Source organism: Siniperca chuatsi, linkage group LG11 (genome assembly GCF_020085105.1).
Source record: "Siniperca chuatsi isolate FFG_IHB_CAS linkage group LG11, ASM2008510v1, whole genome shotgun sequence".
Taxonomy (NCBI): Eukaryota; Metazoa; Chordata; class Actinopteri; order Centrarchiformes; family Sinipercidae; genus Siniperca; species Siniperca chuatsi.
This window is the reverse complement of record NC_058052.1, coordinates 7579426-7601173: the sequence shown is the minus strand read 5'-3', so window position 1 is coordinate 7601173 and position 21748 is coordinate 7579426. Positions and strand designations below refer to the sequence as shown.

The following is a 21748-nucleotide window of genomic DNA, read 5'->3' as shown; positions in this document are numbered from 1 at the left end:
AATAGCTGTGGTGTGCAAACAATGTGGCCCCGGCCTGGGCAGCCGACACAGGACACAGCTGCCAAGGCTGCAGCCTCCAGCTCCGGTTAGGTGCGCTCTCAGGCTTTACCTTTTGACACACATGTCATTCTCATAAATTCATTCACACACACACACACACACACACACACACACACACACACACACACACACACACACACACACACACACACAGTGGGCATGTAAACATTTCTTCAGCAGTGAGCGGTTTAACCTTGAGGGTGTCTGAGGTAGTACTGACTGTCCAGTTCTGGACTCGATTTGGACCAGTCTACCTCACAGGATCAGGAAATTAGTCCGGAGAGGTGAAAATACATACCGGATGACACTCAACGCTACCTGCTGCAGCATAAACATCTTAGAGCGGCTTCAAAAGCAGCTGTATCAGCTGAGTTCCTGTCCGATGGAACTGACAAATAGGGTCTAGATAGCATTAAGGTGCTTTCATAACATCTTTCCATAATCTTTTGTTGTTCTTTGATCAATGACAAATGTAGTTTGTGTATTGCTGATTTTTATTTAGACAGCATTTAACATTTGAGACCTTTGGCTCCTTTTTTTTTTTTTGAATGAAGGGTTTTGCAGAAAAACACGGTTATATATTTGATATGTTTCATTGTAAGGTATTGAAAAAAGTATCATTTTGATATCTGTACTTTAACTTAGGTATCGCGTCGAGTATTGAGGAAAAACAAAAAACAATACCAAGGCCTGCCACTATAACTCGGGTATTACACCTGGGAAGCGTTTCAGCTCTAGTCGGATCCTCTTCAGTTGTATGATAGTGACATTTGTCAAAATGAATGATACTCTGGACTGAACCTCCAGAGGGTCATGAGCAAAGTGTAAAAAAGCCCAAGGAGTAACTGCTTTGATTATAGATTTAATTTGCCCCTCTGTTACCTCTCCACCTACAGACTTGACAGTTAAGAAATTCTGTACTAAATTTTATAAATCCAGACAGATGGTGTTCGTCAGGGCAGAATCTTGTCTGTGCTTTCAATGTAGCTTTTTGACATGAAAAGGCTTAAGGAGCCTCTGACTAAGATTTATATCTCATTTTTAATATCAGCTGTATTCACCGTCATCCCCAGGGCTGACACAAACATTCTGTTTTCCCCTTTTATTACCTGTAGCATCTTGTCTCAGATCCTTTTTACTTATATTAGTCTAGATTAGCTAAGAATGCTTCCCAGCCTGTCTTGCGTTTTTAACAGAAATGGGAGATGTTGGTACATGTATGTTGTAGCCAGTTTCCCTGGGAAAGTTTCCCTTGAGCAAGGGCAACCAACCAGAATTTCAACAGAATTTCAGCGAGGCTAAATGTGCAACTCCAAGTTAGCCAGTTTTTGAGGATCATGTGCTTCACACAGGGTTTTTGAAATTGTTGGTGTTTCCGATTTTTTGTTTTGTTTTGTTGTTATATTAAACATTGTCATAACACTTTATTCTGTTTGTACTGTACAATATTAACGCCACATGAAAAGAAATATCCGGGAGTTACAGGAGCATTTGTATTCATTGTATTTAAGCTGTAATATCAGAGTATACAGTTCGTATTACTTTGCCTCATAACTGCCAGTAGTTCTAACTGCAGCAGCCATAAAATGCTAAATGCGTTTATTTTGTATACGATGTACTGTTGTGACTCTAATCCTAACCCTCTTCCTGTTTTACTGTGTTGCAGGACCGGAATCGGCCCTTTGATGCTTTTAGCTTGCACTCTTTGGAGAATTCCTTAATGGATATGATAAGGACTGACCATGACAAAGGTAAACCACACCCTGCCGGTGGCCCACCAATGACTATCGCTGATATTATATGGAGGAATCATTTTGCAGGTTAGGAATATTCATACGTCCATGCTTACAGTATTTGGATTGTTTTTTTGTTTTTTTTTGCTTCATGGGCATATATCATCTCTGGGTACATTTGTTTTTCTTTTGCTCTATTTGCCAATCTCTTAACCAATCTGGTATGGATCATCATGTTCTGTTTGAAATTGAAATGAATAATTAACATTATGAGCCTTACCTGCAAAATCTCGCATAATTTCTGTTTGTGTGTGTGTGTGTGGTGGACCACATGTACAGCAATGTGCACTGATGTGGTTTTACTTGCAAACTGCATTTTCTTTTGCCCTTTCTTCTTCTTTGCCTATTGGCTTTCTGCTGATTGGAATCAATGGCTCAAGTGATAATTAACTTTTGTTGAATATGTTGCGAGCATAAATGTTGAGCGATTGAGTATATTTGGGGTTTACATTTTTCCTCGGTGACATGATCACCACAAAGCAGAATTCTGAAACCATACTTGGGCCTTTATTTTGTGTGTGATTGTGGGCTTGGACGGGCCATGACTGAGTCATAGCCTGAAAATCAAATCAGTGTTTCTAAGCAACCTTGATGCACAGAAGCAGTTTTTTCTAAACCATATAATGCAGATTCATACTAAAATAAATACATTTAATTTTATCTCCTGGGAAGTCTAGAGACTTTTTGAAATCATGAAAACACTGTTCAGAAATCTCACTTTATACCTTTTAAGGCCATCGAATGTATGTCAGGCCTTCTAAGCCAATATTTTTGTAGCACAGGTCACGTGTCTATTGTAAAAACTTTGGATCCACTTTCCCAGATGGGGCCCTGTCAGGTTGGTTGTAGGGTTTTTATGCTCCCCCGTCCTCCCATCTTAACAATGGAAAGATTGGTGGGACGGGCATATAATGAGAAGAGCATGTCGCTGTCTCATGCATCTGTTTTCCCAGTCTTGTGCTGAGAGAGTAGCAAAATGGTCATCCTGGCCTGGCCCAACTTCACGGAAAGGTGTTGTCGTAATGTCCTGCAGGACTTCCCTTGTGATTGTTATCAAAGCGCAACAGAGACAGTGGAGACACAAGGAAAGACAGGGAGAGTGGTACATGGAAATGGGTGTGCATTCCTGGAACCTCTCTTTGCTTGTTTACCCCTCTCATTGTCATGTAGACAGCGTGGGGCTGCAGTAAGCTACCGTGCCAACCACAAAGCAGCTCCACCGTGCTAGCGTACCTGCTCACTGTCTGAGAAGGTCCCTATGCTTCAGCCCGGTCTTTTGGTCGAACATTTCAAAGAAACACATTAGGACACATTGCGTCCCATGGACCCCTCTATGGAAATGTCTCTGACAATATTGATTTTAGTATTGAATTGTATAACAAACACCGCACCTGGGTGAAGGGTTTGTCACCCGACCACAACAGGTCTGGGCCATTTTGTTCTGTAAAGCTCTAGGGTCAGGTTGAAGTTTGGTCATTTTCAAAAGTCATTTGTTAAGAAATTTCTCTATTTCTCTCTGACTGTGCCAATTGTCTGCCTCCGTGTGTCATTTGTTGCAAGTAGAAATGTAATGCCCACTGAGAACAGAGAAAGAGACAGAGTATAAAACATGTGTTCTGATCTTGTCTGCGCTTGTCGCCATTTCTCTGACGCTTTTCTTCTTGACTGAAGCTAAGTAGCAAGCTACCTATGTAGGAAGATGATGTCCCCATTTTTAACCCCTGCCTACTAAACTCTCATTGGTCAATTGTTTCTCTAACCGGGGTTTAAGAAGCCATCAATCAGGACAGTACCAGACCTGTCTTTATCGTCAAACAAGTCAGAGTTTGGTGGTGATTCAGAGGTCTGGAACCAGGCTAGGTTTAGGTGTTGGTTTTAGGCCGGTGCAGCCTCACACTGCAGCAAAGATGGCAGAGCATCTAATGCTGTGGGTATGAAGTTTTGTTGTTTTACCTCCTAGTTGCTGGTATGCAGTGGAAATGTCATAGACTGACCAGGGCTTAGTTTCCCTAAAGCATCTCAAGGCAGAGAAGAACTGTATCCCATTGTAAGTCTACGGGCTAAGATCATCTCAGCCTTCATATGCGTTGGGAAATGGGGCACAGGTAGTATGAACAGGAATATGTTAATTACTGAAGCGCTGAGAGAGTCAGCATTGTTATCTGGACAGGTGCGACCTGACGAACCTGATCAACATTTCTGACAAGCAAAGTGAGAGTATTCATCCAAAGAAAATATCCGCCATATAGATGACACAATATGGATATCAGTAATTCTTAATTGAAACCTACTTACTGTAGTCACCCACATCCATCCCATCCCAGCATACTTCTCACTGTGACAGGAATAGTTGTTTTTCCTTGAGGGTTTTATTAGTCCCTGTATGTACATATATATGCATATGTGTGTTTTTTGATATTTTATTTTTATTTTTTTTAAAGAAGGAGAAGCACATGTACTGTGTGAGGTGACCCCACCCACACCTCTCTCTCACTGTCAAGACAGGGAGGAGGGTGAGGCCATCTCGATTCAACCAGTTTTTTTTCTTAGTGCTTGTTTGGAGAAGAGTCAGCTTCAAAGAGGGTGTGTGTGTGTGTCTGTGTGTGTTGTCTGTGAGAGAGACACTTTATTCTTGCGATCCTCTCAAACTTTCTAAAAGTTCTTTACTCCTGGGTGAGGGGAACAGGGCCACAGGGATGTCTGAACAAACGGGCCCTTTCTGCAGCTCCACAGCACACGCGCACACACACACACACACACACACACACACACACACACACACACACACACACACACACACACTTGTCTGCATAGAGTTCCTGAACTGGGTCAGAGGAGCTCACGTGTGGAGAGCCAGGCACCACCACACAAACACACACACACACACACACACACACCAGAGATTCTCCGCTTGGCCTGGAAAAACACCACCAGTTTGACAACAGCCACCACCGCTGCTGCCAGCAATACTGTCACACACACACACATGCAGGATACACACATCCAAATTGTTTCTGACATGTAAATCAACTGTGACATTCCATGCAAAGCAAGCTCACCTCACACACTCTCTCAGGCTGTCATGGTCGTCTTTGGCAAATATGGCTCAACAGACATGATACTGTGTCTGCAGCAAGCAGCCACTTCCACCCCCCACACACACCCTCAACCATTTGAGATACTCAAAAGTGTTAATAAGTCCCTTAAGTCCTCGTGGAAGCTGTGCGTGGACCCCACTCACAATGTCTCTCTCTCTCTGAACACACACATTGCCTCAGCTGGTCTGACTCACATGATCTTACTCATGCGTCAGTTGTTATTTTGCACTGACTCTTTGCGTGTGAGTGCAGCTTTTAGAAGATTGAAGTCCATTAACCTTAATGCAAATTTAAGCCCCAAAGTAGAGCTGCAACTCCACCCTTTTCTTTATCAGTTACTTTTTAAATCAATTAATTAAATGAATAGTTCCACATTTTGGGAAATATGGAGCTACTGCCAGCAGCTGCAGAGCCTGCAACCTACAAATATTTGGAAATTAATTTGAGAAATTGCTTAAAATTTTTAATGTTTTATTAAAATTGTTCCCTATTTATTTTTCTGTAGACCAACTATTTGAATAAATAACACCAACTGGCATTTGTTCTGAAAAATCTAGTCTAGTTTAGCGTCCAACACATCCTTTGATTTTACAGGCTGTGTTGTTTATGGGTGTCACCCACCACGTGTCGGTTAACGGCTTGTATGAGGTATAATGTTGTTATAACAGATAGAAGGTGCCAGCTATAATTGAAGTCAGTTGTCGAGAGAGAGCAAACACTGGTGCTCTTTGACTTTGTGCACTTGTTGACAAGAGCATCGGTCAGTGGATTAGAGTTGACACACAGGGGCTTTTATCAGGAGGAAAACAAGAATTGCAAGTGCATTACAAGTCAGATGAGTAACAGTTGATTAAGCAAGGTGCTTCAAATGTAGGAAAGGGGTGGGGTGTCCCCATATAACTTTTCTTGAAAGCTTTGCAAAGATAGAGCCCACACAATGCACTTCCTGTCTCTATGTTAGGTAAAGTTGTGGTGTAAAGGTCTCCAGTGAGGTTTAAGTTCAGAGTAAAGGTTTGTAAAGTTTTTAGTTAAACCTACCTTCCTCTGTCTTAACTAGGTCCTCAAAGATCACGTTTGTTTGGAAGAGGTCTATGTGAACGTATGTCTTCGTTTAGGTTCAGGGAGGGGTCACCCCAGCTTAGCCTGAGGTGAAAGGTCAATATTTAAAACACTTGGTTGGGCTGAGGTTTGGCTGACAAGTTGGACTTGACCTCTCAACCAGTCATTGTAGTTAACAGCTCTTGAGATGATTTCAGTTTCAGAGCGATGTCCTGTACTTTAATCGGCCACTAATGACTGTATAGAGATAAGATGAGTTTGTTGGCTGTGTTAAAGGTTAAATCGCACCTTGCTTCCAATAAACTACACTCTCGGAGTGCTATGTTTTGTTATGGTGGAAAATCCATGACTCCTGCAAGCATGACTGAGCTAATCCAGTCCAGGCAAAACAAGTCTGGGCTTGTTTTGTCTATTGAAATCATGGTTTGTCCAGATATCACAAGCCATGAAATACTATTGAAAGCATTACTGTCTCTGCCAAGTTGTGCATCAGGCTTAACCTGGATTCTGGAAATCATCTATTATTACATGAAAGGCATTTAATAGTTGATTATTACTTTTATGAAACATTAAATAACAGTGGGCGGTTGGCATATTTGGGGATTTATTTCTAGAAATATGCCCCAACCATTTGTGTTTTATAGTGTACATAATTTTATATAGTTTTATATGTTATCTCTTGATAGCTAAAGGAACTTTGTCCCTGTTGTAATCGTCTTGTCAAGGGCTGTTCAGCTCGAGCTGGAATGAAGGGAAAGAAGTAGGCCATTCCGACAAACCGACACACAAAATAAAAAATCTCACCAGGTTATCTTACAGAAACAACCATCTCTCTCAGTCTTTCCAGTCATTTGTCAGCTGTGTGCAAAACACATGCACCTCAGTAAGTATTGTCATCTTTTTTATTTTTATTTTTTTTACCCCTTTTTGCCAGTGTAGTGTTGGTAATTGAAGGTTTCTTTGGCAGTTGTCAGCAAGAAGTCCCTCAGGCCCTGCCACTAAACTCCTGGGGAAGCAGATGGCACATGCCCAGAGCTATTTTAAGGCTTCAGGAGGGCAACTGTCTCCCTCTGTCACCCAAAATGACTGTAGACGGAAAGGCAAGCGCTGTTGCGACTTTTGCCCTCCTATCAGCAAAGTCATGGCTTATTGATTATGAATGTGTTCAATGGAGCATAATAGTCTCTAGTGTGTAATGTAGTACTTTATTGATCCTCTCATTTTCTTTCCTCGACCAAATGCAGTGGTACTAGGTCAAAGTGCTCTGGAGCTATAAGGGATTCTCTCTCAAGGACACTTGAGCCAGTCAGACATTTGGCCTTAAACCCTGTAATTTGGTTGGAGGACTAACAAATAGACCACCCACACATTTGCTAACACACATGATTCTGTGTAGCTACCCCTTGGGGCTCTTGAACTTAGATGAAAGCCTTGCCTGACTTTCAGGTGTAAGGCTGGTGAGAGAGAGAGAAAGAGAAAGCAGTGGATAGTTGGAGAGCTTTCTGAAGAGTTAAATAACCCTTAGTGTCAGAACACAACACTGGCTGTTCCTCCTTTTTGGTGCATCTAGTCTTTGCAACAAAATGTTAATTTCCTCATGAAATTAAGTTGGAAAGAGCAAAGATAATGTCACACTAGGCCATGTTACATATCCACATGTTCAAACAAACGCGTGTGTGTGTGAATATATAGGCTTGTCACACTCCATTTGCCCCCGAGCCCTACTGTTGCCTGGATTCTGACTGGCTGAGAGGAGTGTGGAAATCCACATCTGTGGAGCTGCAGGGTGGCCGGCTCCTTGTCCTCCCCCTACCCTGCCTCTCTAGTTTTCAACCAGGTCTAACTGCTAGTTCCACTCTTGTTTGGAAACCAGGAAGAGGCCCCCTTGCTGTCCCCACTATCTGTCTTCTGTGGCCAAATTTGGTAACTTTTGACAGGTCATCTTGTTTGCGCCATAGCAGCTTGCAACATGCAGCTGGTCAGTCTCTCAAAGTCCATGTTATATATGGGGAAACATACACTAGCAGTGCAGCAAGATATCCATTGCAGTTGTCCCCCTCAACCTTTACACCCACCACCACCCCAGTGCAGAGCGTCGCCTCAGTGTTGAGGCGACGCTCTGCACAAGTGCATGGGGTGCCTCATTAAATCTAAAAGGTATTTGCCAAATATCGATGTGAAAATGTTGCTTCGCCTTCTGTCCTTCTTAAATGACTTTAGGTAGGCTGCTTGTTTGCTGTGTGTTGAGTAAAAAGCTGGTGTAGGCGGATTTTGACAGAGGGCCCTAATTTTAAGTGGTTAGGGATAAAGGGTGTGCCTCTGCGGCTGCCACTGCAAATTATGTTGACAGTGAGACAGCAATGTTTTGTCCTAAACCAGGTAGGCTATTTCTGCCTCAGCTTAAGTGTATTTTTCTTGTTGTCGCCTGTACGAAAAGGATGATGGAGACAGAGATAACCAGGAAGACTTCCATTTAGATGTCCCACACCACCCCTCTCCCCACAAAAGCACTGACAGATGGGCCCTTGTAGCATGCACACATTGTCACCATAGCCGTATGCACGCTCTGTTGAATTCCTAGCCTTATAGCTGCCTTTGTTTTTGTGTGTGTGTGTGTGTGTGTGTGCATATGAGATATGTGACAACAAAAGAATCCGTGTTTCCACCTCGTTTTTCACATCTGTTTTCTGTGGTCGTCCTTTCTGCCATTGAATCACATTGGGTAAATTTGTTGTTTATTCATTTCATGGTAAATATTTCATCATGGCTGGCATTTTCCCATTGCTGACAGTAGAATGGAAGATTAAAAAAAAAAGTCTGTCAACAGGGTTGCTTTTATCAGTGATTTCCATGTTTTCCCTCTTTTGTAAAATCTTTTTTTTTTTTTCTTTGACAGGACGTATGGGCCTCAACTTTCATCATCCTGGAGCAGACCACATAATGCCATTGAACAGTAAGTTTCTTTTCTTTGTAGTCCCCAGCATCATCTTCTCCATCTGGAATTAATCAGAATTGTTTCAGTTTTACTGATAAGCGTTGCTGCTGCTTTTTGTCCCCTGTGTATTAAAAGAATTGAGAATGGGTAGTATTTTTGTGGCGTGTTCCCATGAAAAACATACGCCCCCTAACCACAGGGGCCCATGTCAGTATGCACTGGGCACACCTACATACCCTTTGCTAAGGTCTGGATTCCCTGACACCACAAACCTAGGACAGACCTCTTAGCATTGGGGAGAAGCACAGTTGACCTGTGAATAGCACTTCCAAAAATATCCCAACATGTAAGACTAGATTTCCCCCCCAGTGTCCCATCAGCCGTTAGATGAACAACGGTGACAGGAGACGAGCCAGAGAGAGAAATCAGGTCTTTATTACATATGCTGCTACATGGATGCCACAAAGATATGCCTGCCTTTCCAAGTGCTCTTTATTTGTCTTTGGATGGGATCAGGGACGTGATTTCTTAAGGTCTTACACATCCATTTTGTGGCCATGTTTAGGGGCAATCGTGTTTACCATCTTTTTGTTCAAACCTCAGTAAAATATCAAGGGTGCCTGGACTGACTGGTGATCAAACCAAATCAGCGAAGCCCTAGTTTCCTCTTTGGACATGCTCGGTTGGCCTACAGGGTATAGAAACCGGTAAAGGCACAGGATGTGTAACAAAAAATCTTTCTCGGTGAAGCAGTTTCCACCGTCACATCTTGACAACACTGGTGCTCCTTCCTCATTTTGTTCTTTTCATCACTGGTATCCTTGGAGAACGTGTCCTGGATTGATGTTAAACTGTTGTGTCATGGGGATTATACTCAGGCAAGCACAGATCTGCCCAGATCTTCCAAGTCTGTCAGAACTGGCTCTCTCTGCTGTAGCCTGTGATGTGTGTAGACAGGGAAGCTTTGGTTTCAACTTTAAAGTGTTTTACTCAGTGTTTCTCCTTCATTTCGTCCCATTAGCTTTGAGGCTTCACACTGTGAGAACCTGTGAGGGCTCTACTTTCTCCAGATGGTGTTTGCTCTTGAAGTGAAGAAGAAAGAGTGGAGAGTAGTAAGCGTACGTCCTCTATCCAGATTTATTGGTGTCACTTGACAGCTTAGTAGAAGTGTATGAGGCTTAGAAGCCTGGCCGAGCAGGAGACATCAAACTCATCAGGCCCAGAGGAATCACCCAGCTTCCTTTCAAACACTCTCTCTCTCCCAGACACCACACAGTTTAAGGCTGGTACTTTTTCATAACCCTCACTTTTCCCTTTCCTCCTCTCTCTCATGGGTTGTATTCTCTCTCACTTAGGCATCTGATGGTTTCCCAGCACAACGTTTTCTTCATTTTGCCCTGGTTGCTAGGTGACTTTGTTTCTGCCAAGGCTAGACAGCGAGAGGGCAAAGCTGCAGAGAGACTGGCCAGGTTTTTTTTTTTTTGGATTGGAGAGCCAGATCTTTTTAATGAAAACATAGCAAGGGAGAAGAGGCTCAGTGACAATATATTCCCCTAGAGAAGCCAGAAGGGCAAGTTACACAATGGGGCTCTCACAATGCAGAGGCCTATATTGGTTTTTGAGGCGACGAGTCTGCATTGTGACTGATGCCTTTTAGAGGAGCAGGAAGATCTGGTTAGTACTGTATTACCCCTCCTGCTGTTTTTTGGAATTTGCATCGTCTTAAGCCACATTTAGTCTCTTCTGTGGCAGATTCAAATTGAGCTTGTTTGTGGGAACCTTTCAGAGATTAAGGAAACACTCAAACACTATCCTGAAACAAGATGTGGTGTTTTTGCACATAAAACTTGAGCTCATAGTCTATTTAGTAGCTTTTTCCAAAAGCTTTTGAATGTATGTCATGGTCTTTCTCAGCGGATGGAATTTGCTAAGCTGTCGTGGAGATAGCTCAGCTGTCATCACGTGACCTAAGTATGGAAATTTTGTCACATGAAAACGGGTGGTTGTACAGTATATGGGGGGAAGACAGTAAGATGCAATTGAAAGCAATGGAAAAAGATGCTAAGTGGAGTGCAGTTAGTTAAAACTAAATCTGAGAAAAGCGCACCGATGACATCAGTAAAATTCACAATCATTGGCTTTATTTTTTTAGTTTTCATTTGAGTCCCTGCGGTGAAATGAGCATTAAAAATCTGAAAAAGATAAGACAGAGATCCTTACCGCAGTGGCCCGGGTTCGAATCCAGCTCGTGGCCCTTTGCTGCATGTCATCCCTTCTCTCTCTCCCCCTTTTCTGTCTATCTTTGGCTGCACTATCAAATAAAAAGGCAACCATCATCAAAAAAAAAAAAGAAGAAGATATAAGTGCGGTACCTTCGCCCTCTCCACTGCCCCCCTCCTCTCGGTATGTTATCCTCCCTTCTCAGAGCCCTGAGGCTGCCAACCACCTCCATACCCTCTCCTTATCCGGTGGGAAGTTTCCACTCGCACGTGGCCTGCCATACCTGACCTGAGAGCAGCTTTTAAATATTTCACCAGAGCCATGATAATGACTAACCTGCTCTACCTTCAGTCCTGCATGCACTCTGCTTTAAGGCCTCATTTGTGAATATTCGCAGAAGATTAGCACGAACACGAGCCATTGCGGGTTCATTAAACTGAGATTATGATCTCCGGCTATTGGGCGTCGCATTATGCTGCTTAATATCTCGGCTATTTCCGTGGCTAAACCTAACCTATCGCCCATCTCCCCCTACCCCCGTGCAGCATCTGCACGTGTTTGTTGCCAAGGCAGGTGCGGCAGGTTTACTGTGGGCTGGTGCCAGGCTGTAATAATCCCCCTCCTCCCATTGCCGAACCTTAGGTGTGGCCATCTGTGGTTTCACTGTTGCCTTAGAGATGTTCCTGGTTTTGGTTTATTTCCACAAAACCCATGTCTCTGTATCTCTTTCCTACCCTTGTTCCTGCCCCAACCCTCTGTCTCTCCTTGTGTCTCTCTCCTTCCCCCACTGTGCTGACAAGCAGCCCGGAGTTATGGCCGCAGAAGAGGTAACGTGTGGCATTTTCTCTGGGGTTCTGTTTGCCAAGCCGGCCGTATCTCTCTCCGAGGCTGAGGGGTGTCTTAGTGTGGTGCCACTATCTGCTTTTCATCTGTGCTGTGATTGAATGCAATCATATTAATTTTGACACACTGTTTTTTCATGTTGTTTATTTAATCAACATGGGGCAAGGGTCCACCAAATCTGTCTATATGAATCTTGTTTGCTTGATGTTGAGAGGAAAAAAAATCTGTCTGCCAATTTTCTTTTCTCTCTTTTCTGAGTCAGTGTTCTACCTGTAATGTCTATAATATGAAAAATAGTGCAAATTAGGGACGTTGTATTGCAGATGCATCCCACTGTAAAAGAAAAGTAACAGCAGTTCTAAAAACATATGATCTGTTAGCAATATTTGATACAAGGACTCCATTTCTCCAGAAACGGCAGCCTGATGCTGCCACCAAATCAAACGCTAAACCTTTTCAAATGTTATAGCATGTTTGCTTGTAGTGCTTCCAAAATTAATCTCAAGGGTTTCGTGAAGGAGTATGCTGACTCAGAAGTGATTCATCATCTGAATGGCAAAGATGGGTGCTTTCAACATGGCTCATCTCTGATTTGATGTGCTTTTTTGACTAATTCTGTCTTTCTTCAACGAGGAGGAAAGCTGCTGTGTGACATTTTGTAAGGTCACTGCATTGTTGGGCTGGAGTTACGTGTATATGTTATAGTTGTAGTATAAGTGCAGTTAATAATGTCTGAATCAAATTGCTTTCAATAAAAAGTGTTCATGAGGTGCTGACATGAACACACATAGGAGGAGACAGAAAGTGCAGTATTCCTTACTATGTAAGAATGTAATTGCTTACTGCATTTATCAAAAAGTCAAATATCAACCCTACTAAAGAAAGAGAGACAAATCTGGTTCTTCTGCATAGAACATGTTACGTTTGGATGAGCTGCATCACAATCAGAAAATACACTAAAATATTGCTAAGACATCGCTGCACCAGTGGAAACCTCCCAGTGGGGAAACATAGTTTGTTTAGACTTCCACAAGCATGAAGTGTCCCGATTATGAGAGAACACCATAAACATGCTCGTTACTGGCTGATCAACAGTCCCTCCATTCTCATTATGTGCTGCAGTTCAGCATGTTGCCTACAGGTCAGGAAGACTGGTATTGTAATGAGGATCATGAGCAGGCGTCACAAGGAAGTTCCCAAGACGACATTATGATATCATGATTATAATTTGATGGCCAAAAGTATGTGGATACATTACAGACATTACACCTAATACGTGATTGTTGAACACCTTCTTTCCACAAGACTTTTGATCCTGGGAGTCTTTGTATGTTCACGGGTGTTCACATACATTCGAGAGGTTGAAGAAAACAGACAATCATCTCATTTTGTTGATGGACCGAGTTTAGTCAAAAGTGCGATGGTAATCCCAATATCCAAACTGATTCTGCTTCAATTCTAGTTTCCAGATGTGATTAATTCAGTCTGTCACACCCTCCCTCCCTTTTTTACTTCACACTCTTGTACCTCTCTGTCTTCCCCTATTATCCCTGTCTGTCTTCCCGGTGTCCTCCTCCTTTCCTCTCCTCCCAGGTCGTTCCTGCCTTTTTCCCTTTGAAGATGGTTTCCTCGATGACGGCCATGGTGACCCCTCCTTGACCCCTGGCCTGAACTCGCCAACCCGCTGTCAGAACGGAGAGAGGATGGAGCGCTACTCCAGGAAGGTCTTTGTCGGAGGCCTCCCCCCTGACATAGATGAAGGTAAACAAAGGATTGTTTTTCATTTGCACGTGTAGAGAAAGGTTTTCACTCAACTTCAGGCCCTTTTTCAGTACTGCGCTGCTTATACTGATGCATGCTGTATAGTACTTTCACAACTGGAAGCCCTCCAGTACAGTCCTTGTCTTTGGCTGTTTGCCAACAGTTACACTGAAGTATTTGAGCCTTGCTTAGGAGCACCTTAACACTTCTTGTTGTGGATATTAATTTAACACACTATTTAGCCACTGTAAACTTCTGTTAAAAAGCCTGGGTTTGCTGTACAGTTTGAAGCTTTTACACTAATGACCCCAAGTCAAATAACAGATTTTTGACAGTTCATCAAAGCTAAAGCTAAGTTCACTTATTCGCTTTCTTGCCGAGAGTTAGATGAGAAGATTGATACCTCTCTCATGTCTGTACAGTAATTGTGAGTCTGGCATTTCAGTCACACTATACACCATACAGCATACAAATAAAGTGAGGTATGATCATATAAGCTTACACTCTATATCACAGTTGTGATAATTAACCCAGAAAATGGGAGGGAGCCCTTATGTGATTCACTCAGGAACAACCGGGAAACTGAACCCCTCAACGAGTCTAAAAAAATGGGCCCCACATCTTATTGAATTTATTTGTCGACCCCCTGACCGTATGTCTTATTTTTAAGTTTACTGTGGTTTAAAAACATGAAGAATCCAAAGGTTGTGAGAAGGGCATACAGAAGATTTCCATTTCAGCAGGATTAAGCGTCTGGCCAGCAAGGTGACAAAGGCAATCAGATCGGTTCCTAAGGCTGGCCAACACCAAATAGTGCAATCATAGCATGTGGTATAATCAGTCTCCCAACTGTTTCCCGACAATGTCTCAGAAAGCTCAGACCCGTAGGTTTGTAAAGATGGACAGGTCCAAAACATATGTGCATGTGTAGCTGGAGCTAGATGACATCTGTCACAGATCGGGGTCTACATCTCTGTAAATCTTAGAAAGTCAGACTTTTGTAAGATGAGAGCGATAAATAATTTGGCATTGTATGGGCCCATGTTTGGCACAGACAGAAGATGTATGCACTCTGTTAAGAGCTTTTTTCCAGAGCTCTTAACAGAGCTCCCCAAAATCCTCCCCAAAATCACTCTTACAGAGTCTAGAGGAACCAGACGTAGAGAGTGTATCTAATCTGTAAATTTTTAAGACACTCGCAATGCTTTACTGTACCGGCTGTGACCGGTTACGTCATGGATCTGTAATAGTTTCCACAAACTCTGGAGCATGCCAAAGAGTTTAACATTAATATGGAATGTTTACTTTCATATGTGTTCACACTGTTGAACAAGCACATGTTCTACTGAGTTGATGCACTGTACGTGTCCTTGCTGGTTGAAAAATTAATGAGTTTCCACAGCACGAGTCAGCCCAGTGCAGACTGGATGTTCCCAACCTGTGTTCCTGTTTAATATAGTGGCTACTACTGCAGCAGGAACACGGCAAAAAATAGAAATTGTGCCTGTCTCAGCACTGAGTGTGGCTCTGCATAGAGTCCTTGATATGCATTTTACATGAATGCAATGAATGTTATCTTATAATGTCATGAAAATAACATTCATGCCTGTCTGTTCTTCTATTTTCTTCATTTTTTATAGATGAAATCACCAACAGTTTCCGTCGATATGGGCACCTGGTGGTAGACTGGCCCCACAAAGCTGAGAGCAAATCCTACTTCCCACCGAAAGGTAACAACTGTTTCTCAGACCATAATCTGTATTTTCCTATCAGACATCAAAGTCTGCACCAATAAATATCACCTCGGGTGCGTTGCCTTTTTAGAGTTTTGTAAAGAATCATATTACCCAGAATTCGTAGCTCCTGCTGGGCAAGCATGGAGGTGTCTGTTTATCTGAGCTACCCCCTGTAGTCATCTCGCAGAAATCGCAGAAAGACACATACAGTATGTAATGACTCCATAACTGGACACCAGGAGTTTTTACCCAAGAACTGTTTGCTTGAATGAGTACCTGAGGAGTGTGAAAGTTGTCCTTTTTGCGCAGCCTCTCGGGTGTCATTTTCAGGCAGGTGATCAGAGTAGCACCAACCTCTTCCAAGCTTCTGCATCATTCCCTCTGGCCCAAGAGCTGCTGTGTGTCATATTAGGAAAGCTATTAAAGACGCTGTGGAAATAACTGACATTCCATAGACAGATGGTAATACGCTGCATCTGGTGGACCTGCGAAAATCTCTGCCAGTTTCTCCCCCACTCTCATTTTTCAACATCCTTTTTTTTTTTTTTTTTTTTTTTTTTTTTTTTTAAGCTTGGGAGGATTATTTTGAATAGGCTTGGCTCTACTAATATCCAAAGCCAGGAGGAAAAATGCAACATCCTTTTAGGGGAATGAATGAGCTTACGGTGTCGCCGCCATGTAAGGGGAGGAGACATGTGGGACTAGTGATCTGTGTAGAAATCATCTCTCACTCTAATTTCCCCCCCATCCACCCAGCCCCCCTTCCAAAACTCCAAGGGAAACTGCTAAAATATCCTGTTTATGTCACACTCTCCATATTAACTGGCAAGGGAGCTTGGGCAGATGCCTGGTGACAGTTCTTAGCACTAATAGCTTCAGGGTTGAGAGCAAGTGCACATCTGCATGTGTGTGTGTGTCCTACTGTGAGTGTGGACTGTGTAATGGCTGATTTAAGGATGTGGGATTCGCATCAAGAGGTCATCAGCCTCTCCTCGTGTTAAACGTCCTTCCAAGCTTGACCTAATGGAAGATGGTTGTCACTTTCCGTCCTGCTTCACATTAAACTGCCGGCGGTGTGTGTCTGTACAGTTCTGAAAGTGTTTTGGTGTATGGATGACTCATTTTGTGGCTAGGACTCATTTGGTACTCGGAGAGAACTGGCGACTTAGAGAGGAAGTAGGAACGGGGATCAACTAACTGTGCTCAATGCTCTTATGTTTTCACAACTCCAATATTGTATTGTAACTTTCCCCCTATTTTTCATTCATGTGAGATTGTATTATTTTCGTACATACATTGTCATGCATTGTCTATCTGCAATTTTTCTGTGTCTTTGAAGCTAGAGGTAATATCATGAAATGTTAGGGTTTTGCAATAATGATATAAATGCGATATGGTAAGGTTTTATGTGTTTTTTTTTTTGCAAAAGCTTACATTTTTTGGGAGAACGGGGGGGGTCTTCTCTCTTTCTCTTGTCTTTTCAGATTCGAGATTTTATTACATTCTTCCTTTGATTGATTTTGTAAAAAAGTCACAAAATAACGGCAGTTTTTCTCATTGAGTGACTAAATGGTAGACGTAATTTTTTGTTTAGTTGTTGATGGTGGTACAACAAATTGTACCAACTCAGTACTGTCATATTATTTTGGGTATTGGGAAGAGGGCGTTGCTGTTTGTTTTGGGGTTTTTTTCAAGTCAAAGGGAGGGTCCAAAGAAAGTATTATTAATGCTGGGGGGGGCCTTGCATAAAGTTCAGCCCCCTCCTCACTCCAAAAATGTACCAAAAAATACTTTTAGCTTTCTCTGTCTTCCTACACTGCTTATATATTACAGTGGTTTGTTGTAAATCTGACCTTTTTATAACAAAGCCTCTTCCACAGTGGAGCCGGCAGCAATGTTACTTTTGCTTTCAGCCATTTTTGGTGCTGCTGTATGTAGTCATGACAAAACTACATCAACACTTGGCAATATCGTTAATATCGTGTTATGACATTAAAGCTGCATCAATCAATATTTTTATATTAACAGCGGATCAAATGACCGTGTGAACCTGTAAGAGGTCACTTGTAGTGACGAACCCTCAGAGAATTATCACCCGACTCTGCAGATCCCCTCAGCTTTACAGAGGATTTTAGCTTCTTTTAGCTTGTTGTTTTGGTTTAATGGCCTTCACTGTTTTGATGCACTCTCACCGCTCTCATCAAGCTCATTTCCAGTCGCACCAAATGACAAAGTTAGCAACTAGCTGGCAAACATAGTGGAGCATTTAACAGCTAGAGCCACACACGTATTTCCTTTCGGAGTTTGTTGAGACAAAAACAGAGCTAAAAGGAGAGTAAATATTGTACTTGCATTCATCTGGTGGCCAGAAACACGACTGAAAATGAATGCTAATGTTGCTCTGTGTCTGCTGTGTAAATAGGCAACTGCTTGCTAACACTTTTACCATCTAACCTTTTTATAAGGAGATAAAATGTCAATGTTGTATTTACAGCTTGTTCAGATCCCTCCATGTAGTCAATCAGTTAATGCTGGTCTAAAATTATACCACTGTGACCCCTATTTGACGCTGCTTTCTTGGCGATCTCACTCTTAAAAAAAGTGTGACCAACAAACTCCGATCACTATGGTGCTGTCGCTCACACCCTCTCCTATTGCCCAACACTGTCGTCACTGTTGTTGGCAATAAGCTGGTAATGTTAAGGAGCTATTTCTGTCTGTGAGTGGGGATAGAAGAGGAGGAGGTGACGCTGTCTGTACACTGGAGCCTGAGCGCTGGGAGCTATAAACTGCTACAAATGCTAATGCTCACGTCATACTGAAATAACAGTGTGTCAGACTTGTTGACTTCAAAAGGTTACAACTGAAGTTTGCTTTTGACTGCAGCCAGTTGTTATCAGCTTTTTTATGATGTCGTGAGGCAAAATGTACATTCAAAACAGGAATCGGTATTTTCTTTTTCCATATAACAAGGCTCAAATAATGGCAGCAGAGAAGTGCTGCAGTGGCAACAGTCGCAGTATTACATTGTACTGCATTACTCAGGCCTCAGTTTATCTGTTCGTCCTCGTGTTGGGATTATATCCAGTGAGTGACTTCTTCAAATTGAGACGATTAGCGATGCTTGATTTCACCCCTCCTCTACCCTATCACTGACTACTCTCCAATTGCTCCAAAGCCTCAGGGCCTGTGTTTGTTTTTAGGAGAGCAGATGTTTGTGTCTCCCTCCATCCATCCTGCCAAGCCTCCTCCTTCTTCTCCATCTCTCCCCTCATCTTGTGAGCTGCTGTCAGCAGTCAGTCTGTTAGCATTTTGTGGCAGAGTTACAGCCCTCTGCAGATTTCTTTCTCTCTCTACTCTCATGGGATAGATAGCATACATGGAGGGTTGGCTTCATCTACGCTTTTACGGAAAACTGCCTCCAGACTTTTGGAGCAGGCCGACGGGTGTTAGCAGCTAGGAAGGAATTTTTTTTTTTTTGCAAGTTTGGAGTCTTGTTTGATCCCTTGTTTCTCTGATAGTGAGTGGCTGATTTATTTCTCTGACATTTTGGTCACTGGGTCCAAACACGTCTGTGTCCTCGCCTATGTGAAATAAATCTGCGGACACATGTCTAGTAGTATGAAATGAGAAGCCTGGATTTAAATGTCACCATTAAAGCCAGAGAGATGCACATTGTGACTATACTCACACATTTTATCTAGTCATCATGGATTGGATTTCAGCAAAGTCAGCACAACTTTCAGTTAATGACGTAATGGAGAGAATAGGATAACAATGTGGGACTTTGATAGCAGTGTTTGTGTTCTACTCAGTGACTGACCCTACAGTATCAGTGACACAACTGTGGTATGTGGATAATGTAAAGTATCAGCTAGCACCAGGTACCAATGCAATACTTTGAGTCAGCAGTGTATTTTTAAATCATCAATCTGGGTTCATAACTCCAAAGCGATTGAGATGTTAGCTCTTTCTGGGAGTTGCTTGCTATAGTATTTGATTTTAATTTTATGGAAAGCACTTAAAGGAAAAATTGGATATTTTGGGAAAAATGCTTATTCACTTTTTTGCCTAGAGTTAGCTGAGAAGAGAGATACCACTCTCATGTCTGTATGGTAAAGGTGAAGCTACAGCAAGCAGCAAGTTAGCTTAGCTTAGAACAAAGACTGGAAACAAGGGGAAACAGCTAGCTAGCTATGATGTGTTAATTAGTGAGCTTTAGAGGTGCTGGTAGGCTGATTTTGTTACCTTTTGGACAAGGCCAGGGTAGCCATTTCCCCTGTCTTAATGCTAAGCTAAACCAGCTCCTGGTGGTAGCTTCATAAAGAATGTACAGACAATAGAGTGGCATCAATCTTTTCAATTAGAATTAGCGTATTTCCCAAAATGTCAACTATTCCATTAATACCTTAGTAAAGCCTAGCCTAATACTATTTTTAGACAGAGGTTTGCTGGTTAAGTGGTTGCAGTTAGTGAGTTAATGTCTTTTCTCTTCCCATGAGTCAAACTGCTGGCCTCCGTTACAGGAAAGACTCTGTCCTGCATGAGGTCATTGGTTTGTCTGTGCAACCCACGAGGCACTCTGCCTATCGTTTGTCTGTAAGCAGCGCTCTTTAGGCTGGAAAATGCTGCGGGTGTACGTATTCCCTTCCTCCCTGGACAGTGCTGGGAGCTCAGCAGCAAAGCCTTATAAATCTCAGGCACGAGCCACTGCAGATCTGCGCTTTCCTCCTGTGGCGTAAGCCTCTGCACTGCGCAAGGCTGATGGAAAAAGACAGATCCTCAGCACCATTCACACTAAATAACAGAGCATTAAAGTGGCGTAGAGCCCTATGGAATCTGGTGCAGTCTGTTTTAATGGCAGGCCCTATTTGTCGAAGCAGTTTTGTGTAAAGCATTGCCATATTCAGTCTACTATGTACACACTGACCGAATTGAGTATCCGTGTTGTTCAGGCTATTGATCATGAAGACCATACTGTGTCCTGAAGGAACCTTTATTGCCAGAGAAAACAGCAAAAGTTGAGAATGATAGGTGACAAGTAGCTTATAACACAGATCTTGACTGATAGGTTTTCTTTTACAATACAACACAAGCCAATAACTTAGGATTTAGAAAAACACAACTAGAAGGGGATGCATTACAATTCTGATAGTATTCCAATTATATTGTTATTAATTTAACTGTAATGTGGTCTGTTTGCATGAATTAGGGATATTAACAGTGTGCAGGATAATAATAGACAGATGCCACCAGAGAGGCCAACTGTTAAGATTGTTAAGACTGTTGTAAGATTAAGTTTGTGTTTTTCTTTTTTTAATGTTTAATTTTGTTCCACTAATAACACTGATTTCTATTAAAGACATGAAGTTTGCCTGGAAGTTAGGTGCCCTCACTTTTGAATTTCATTTTGCCCTGACAGGTTTGAAGGATGTAATAGAAGTCAGCACAGGGCTTTTACAGTACTTTCAGTGTGAAACTGAGTGTAGCGCACGGAAAAGGCTTTATAGGCCGCTTGCATCGGTTTTGTAACTTTTTACCAGGGTTCATTAAAGTAGCAGCTTAGCGTCAGTCTCTACAGTCTTTATATCCCCCATGCTCCTCCTGCTCCCCATGCCCTCCCATGTATTTTCAAACTCTCTGTTTGTATGGCAGTCATTCATGCTGCTTCTCTCCTTCTCTCCCTACCTTTTCTCACTTTTCATTCTCTTTCTATCTGTCTCGCTCCTCTCCCCCTCCTTCTTTTCTCTCTCTCTCTCTCTCTCTCTCTCTCTCTCTCTCTCTCTCGTTCTCTCCTGCCCTGGGTCATGGAACACGATGTTCCCTCCTTCAGACTGTATGAGCTGCTGGCTAGCTCTGCCTTTTCATGCTTTTTTTTTTTTTTTTTTGTGCAAGACTGCAGTTGTTTTTTCTCTGAGGGGGGATGTCAGTGCTAAACCACATGATTTCTCCCGATGACAAACCCTCTTTATGTAACCCAGCAACATAGAGACAGGGGTCTTATGTCGGGTGATGATGAGGCACATGGAGAAAGATGACGATGCACAAAATCCTCTTATGTCGAGTCTAATTGTGTATGTTTTGCGGCTGGTGCAGAGAGCAGTTGGCTCTGTGTTGACCAATTACAAAAAGACAGAGATTAGCTGGTCACTTAAAGCAGCTGATTGCAGTTAGTTTTGCATTGTGACAATTTTTGTTTTGCCCACGATGGTACAGCTTGTTATCAGAGAAAACATTATAGCC

At 42.5% G+C, this 21748-nt stretch overlaps 1 protein-coding gene across 9 annotated transcripts in view; it reads left to right on the top strand.

The window, feature by feature from the left end:
* The window catches only part of cpeb3 (cytoplasmic polyadenylation element binding protein 3), a 45720-nt gene that overhangs the window by 12204 nt on the left and 11768 nt on the right, over window positions 1-21748 (top strand). For 6 of the 9 annotated variants that reach the window (XM_044215212.1, XM_044215218.1, XM_044215217.1 and 3 more), the window contains 5 exons: window positions 1727-1880; window positions 8907-8963; window positions 11969-11992; window positions 13602-13769; window positions 15410-15499. In XM_044215212.1, the coding sequence (XP_044071147.1) occupies window positions 1727-1880; window positions 8907-8963; window positions 11969-11992; window positions 13602-13769; window positions 15410-15499 (493 nt within the window). The remainder of the gene's footprint in view (window positions 1-1726; window positions 1881-8906; window positions 8964-11968; window positions 11993-13601; window positions 13770-15409; window positions 15500-21748) is intronic. The other 3 variants (XM_044215214.1, XM_044215213.1, XM_044215215.1) reach the window with 3 other exon arrangements.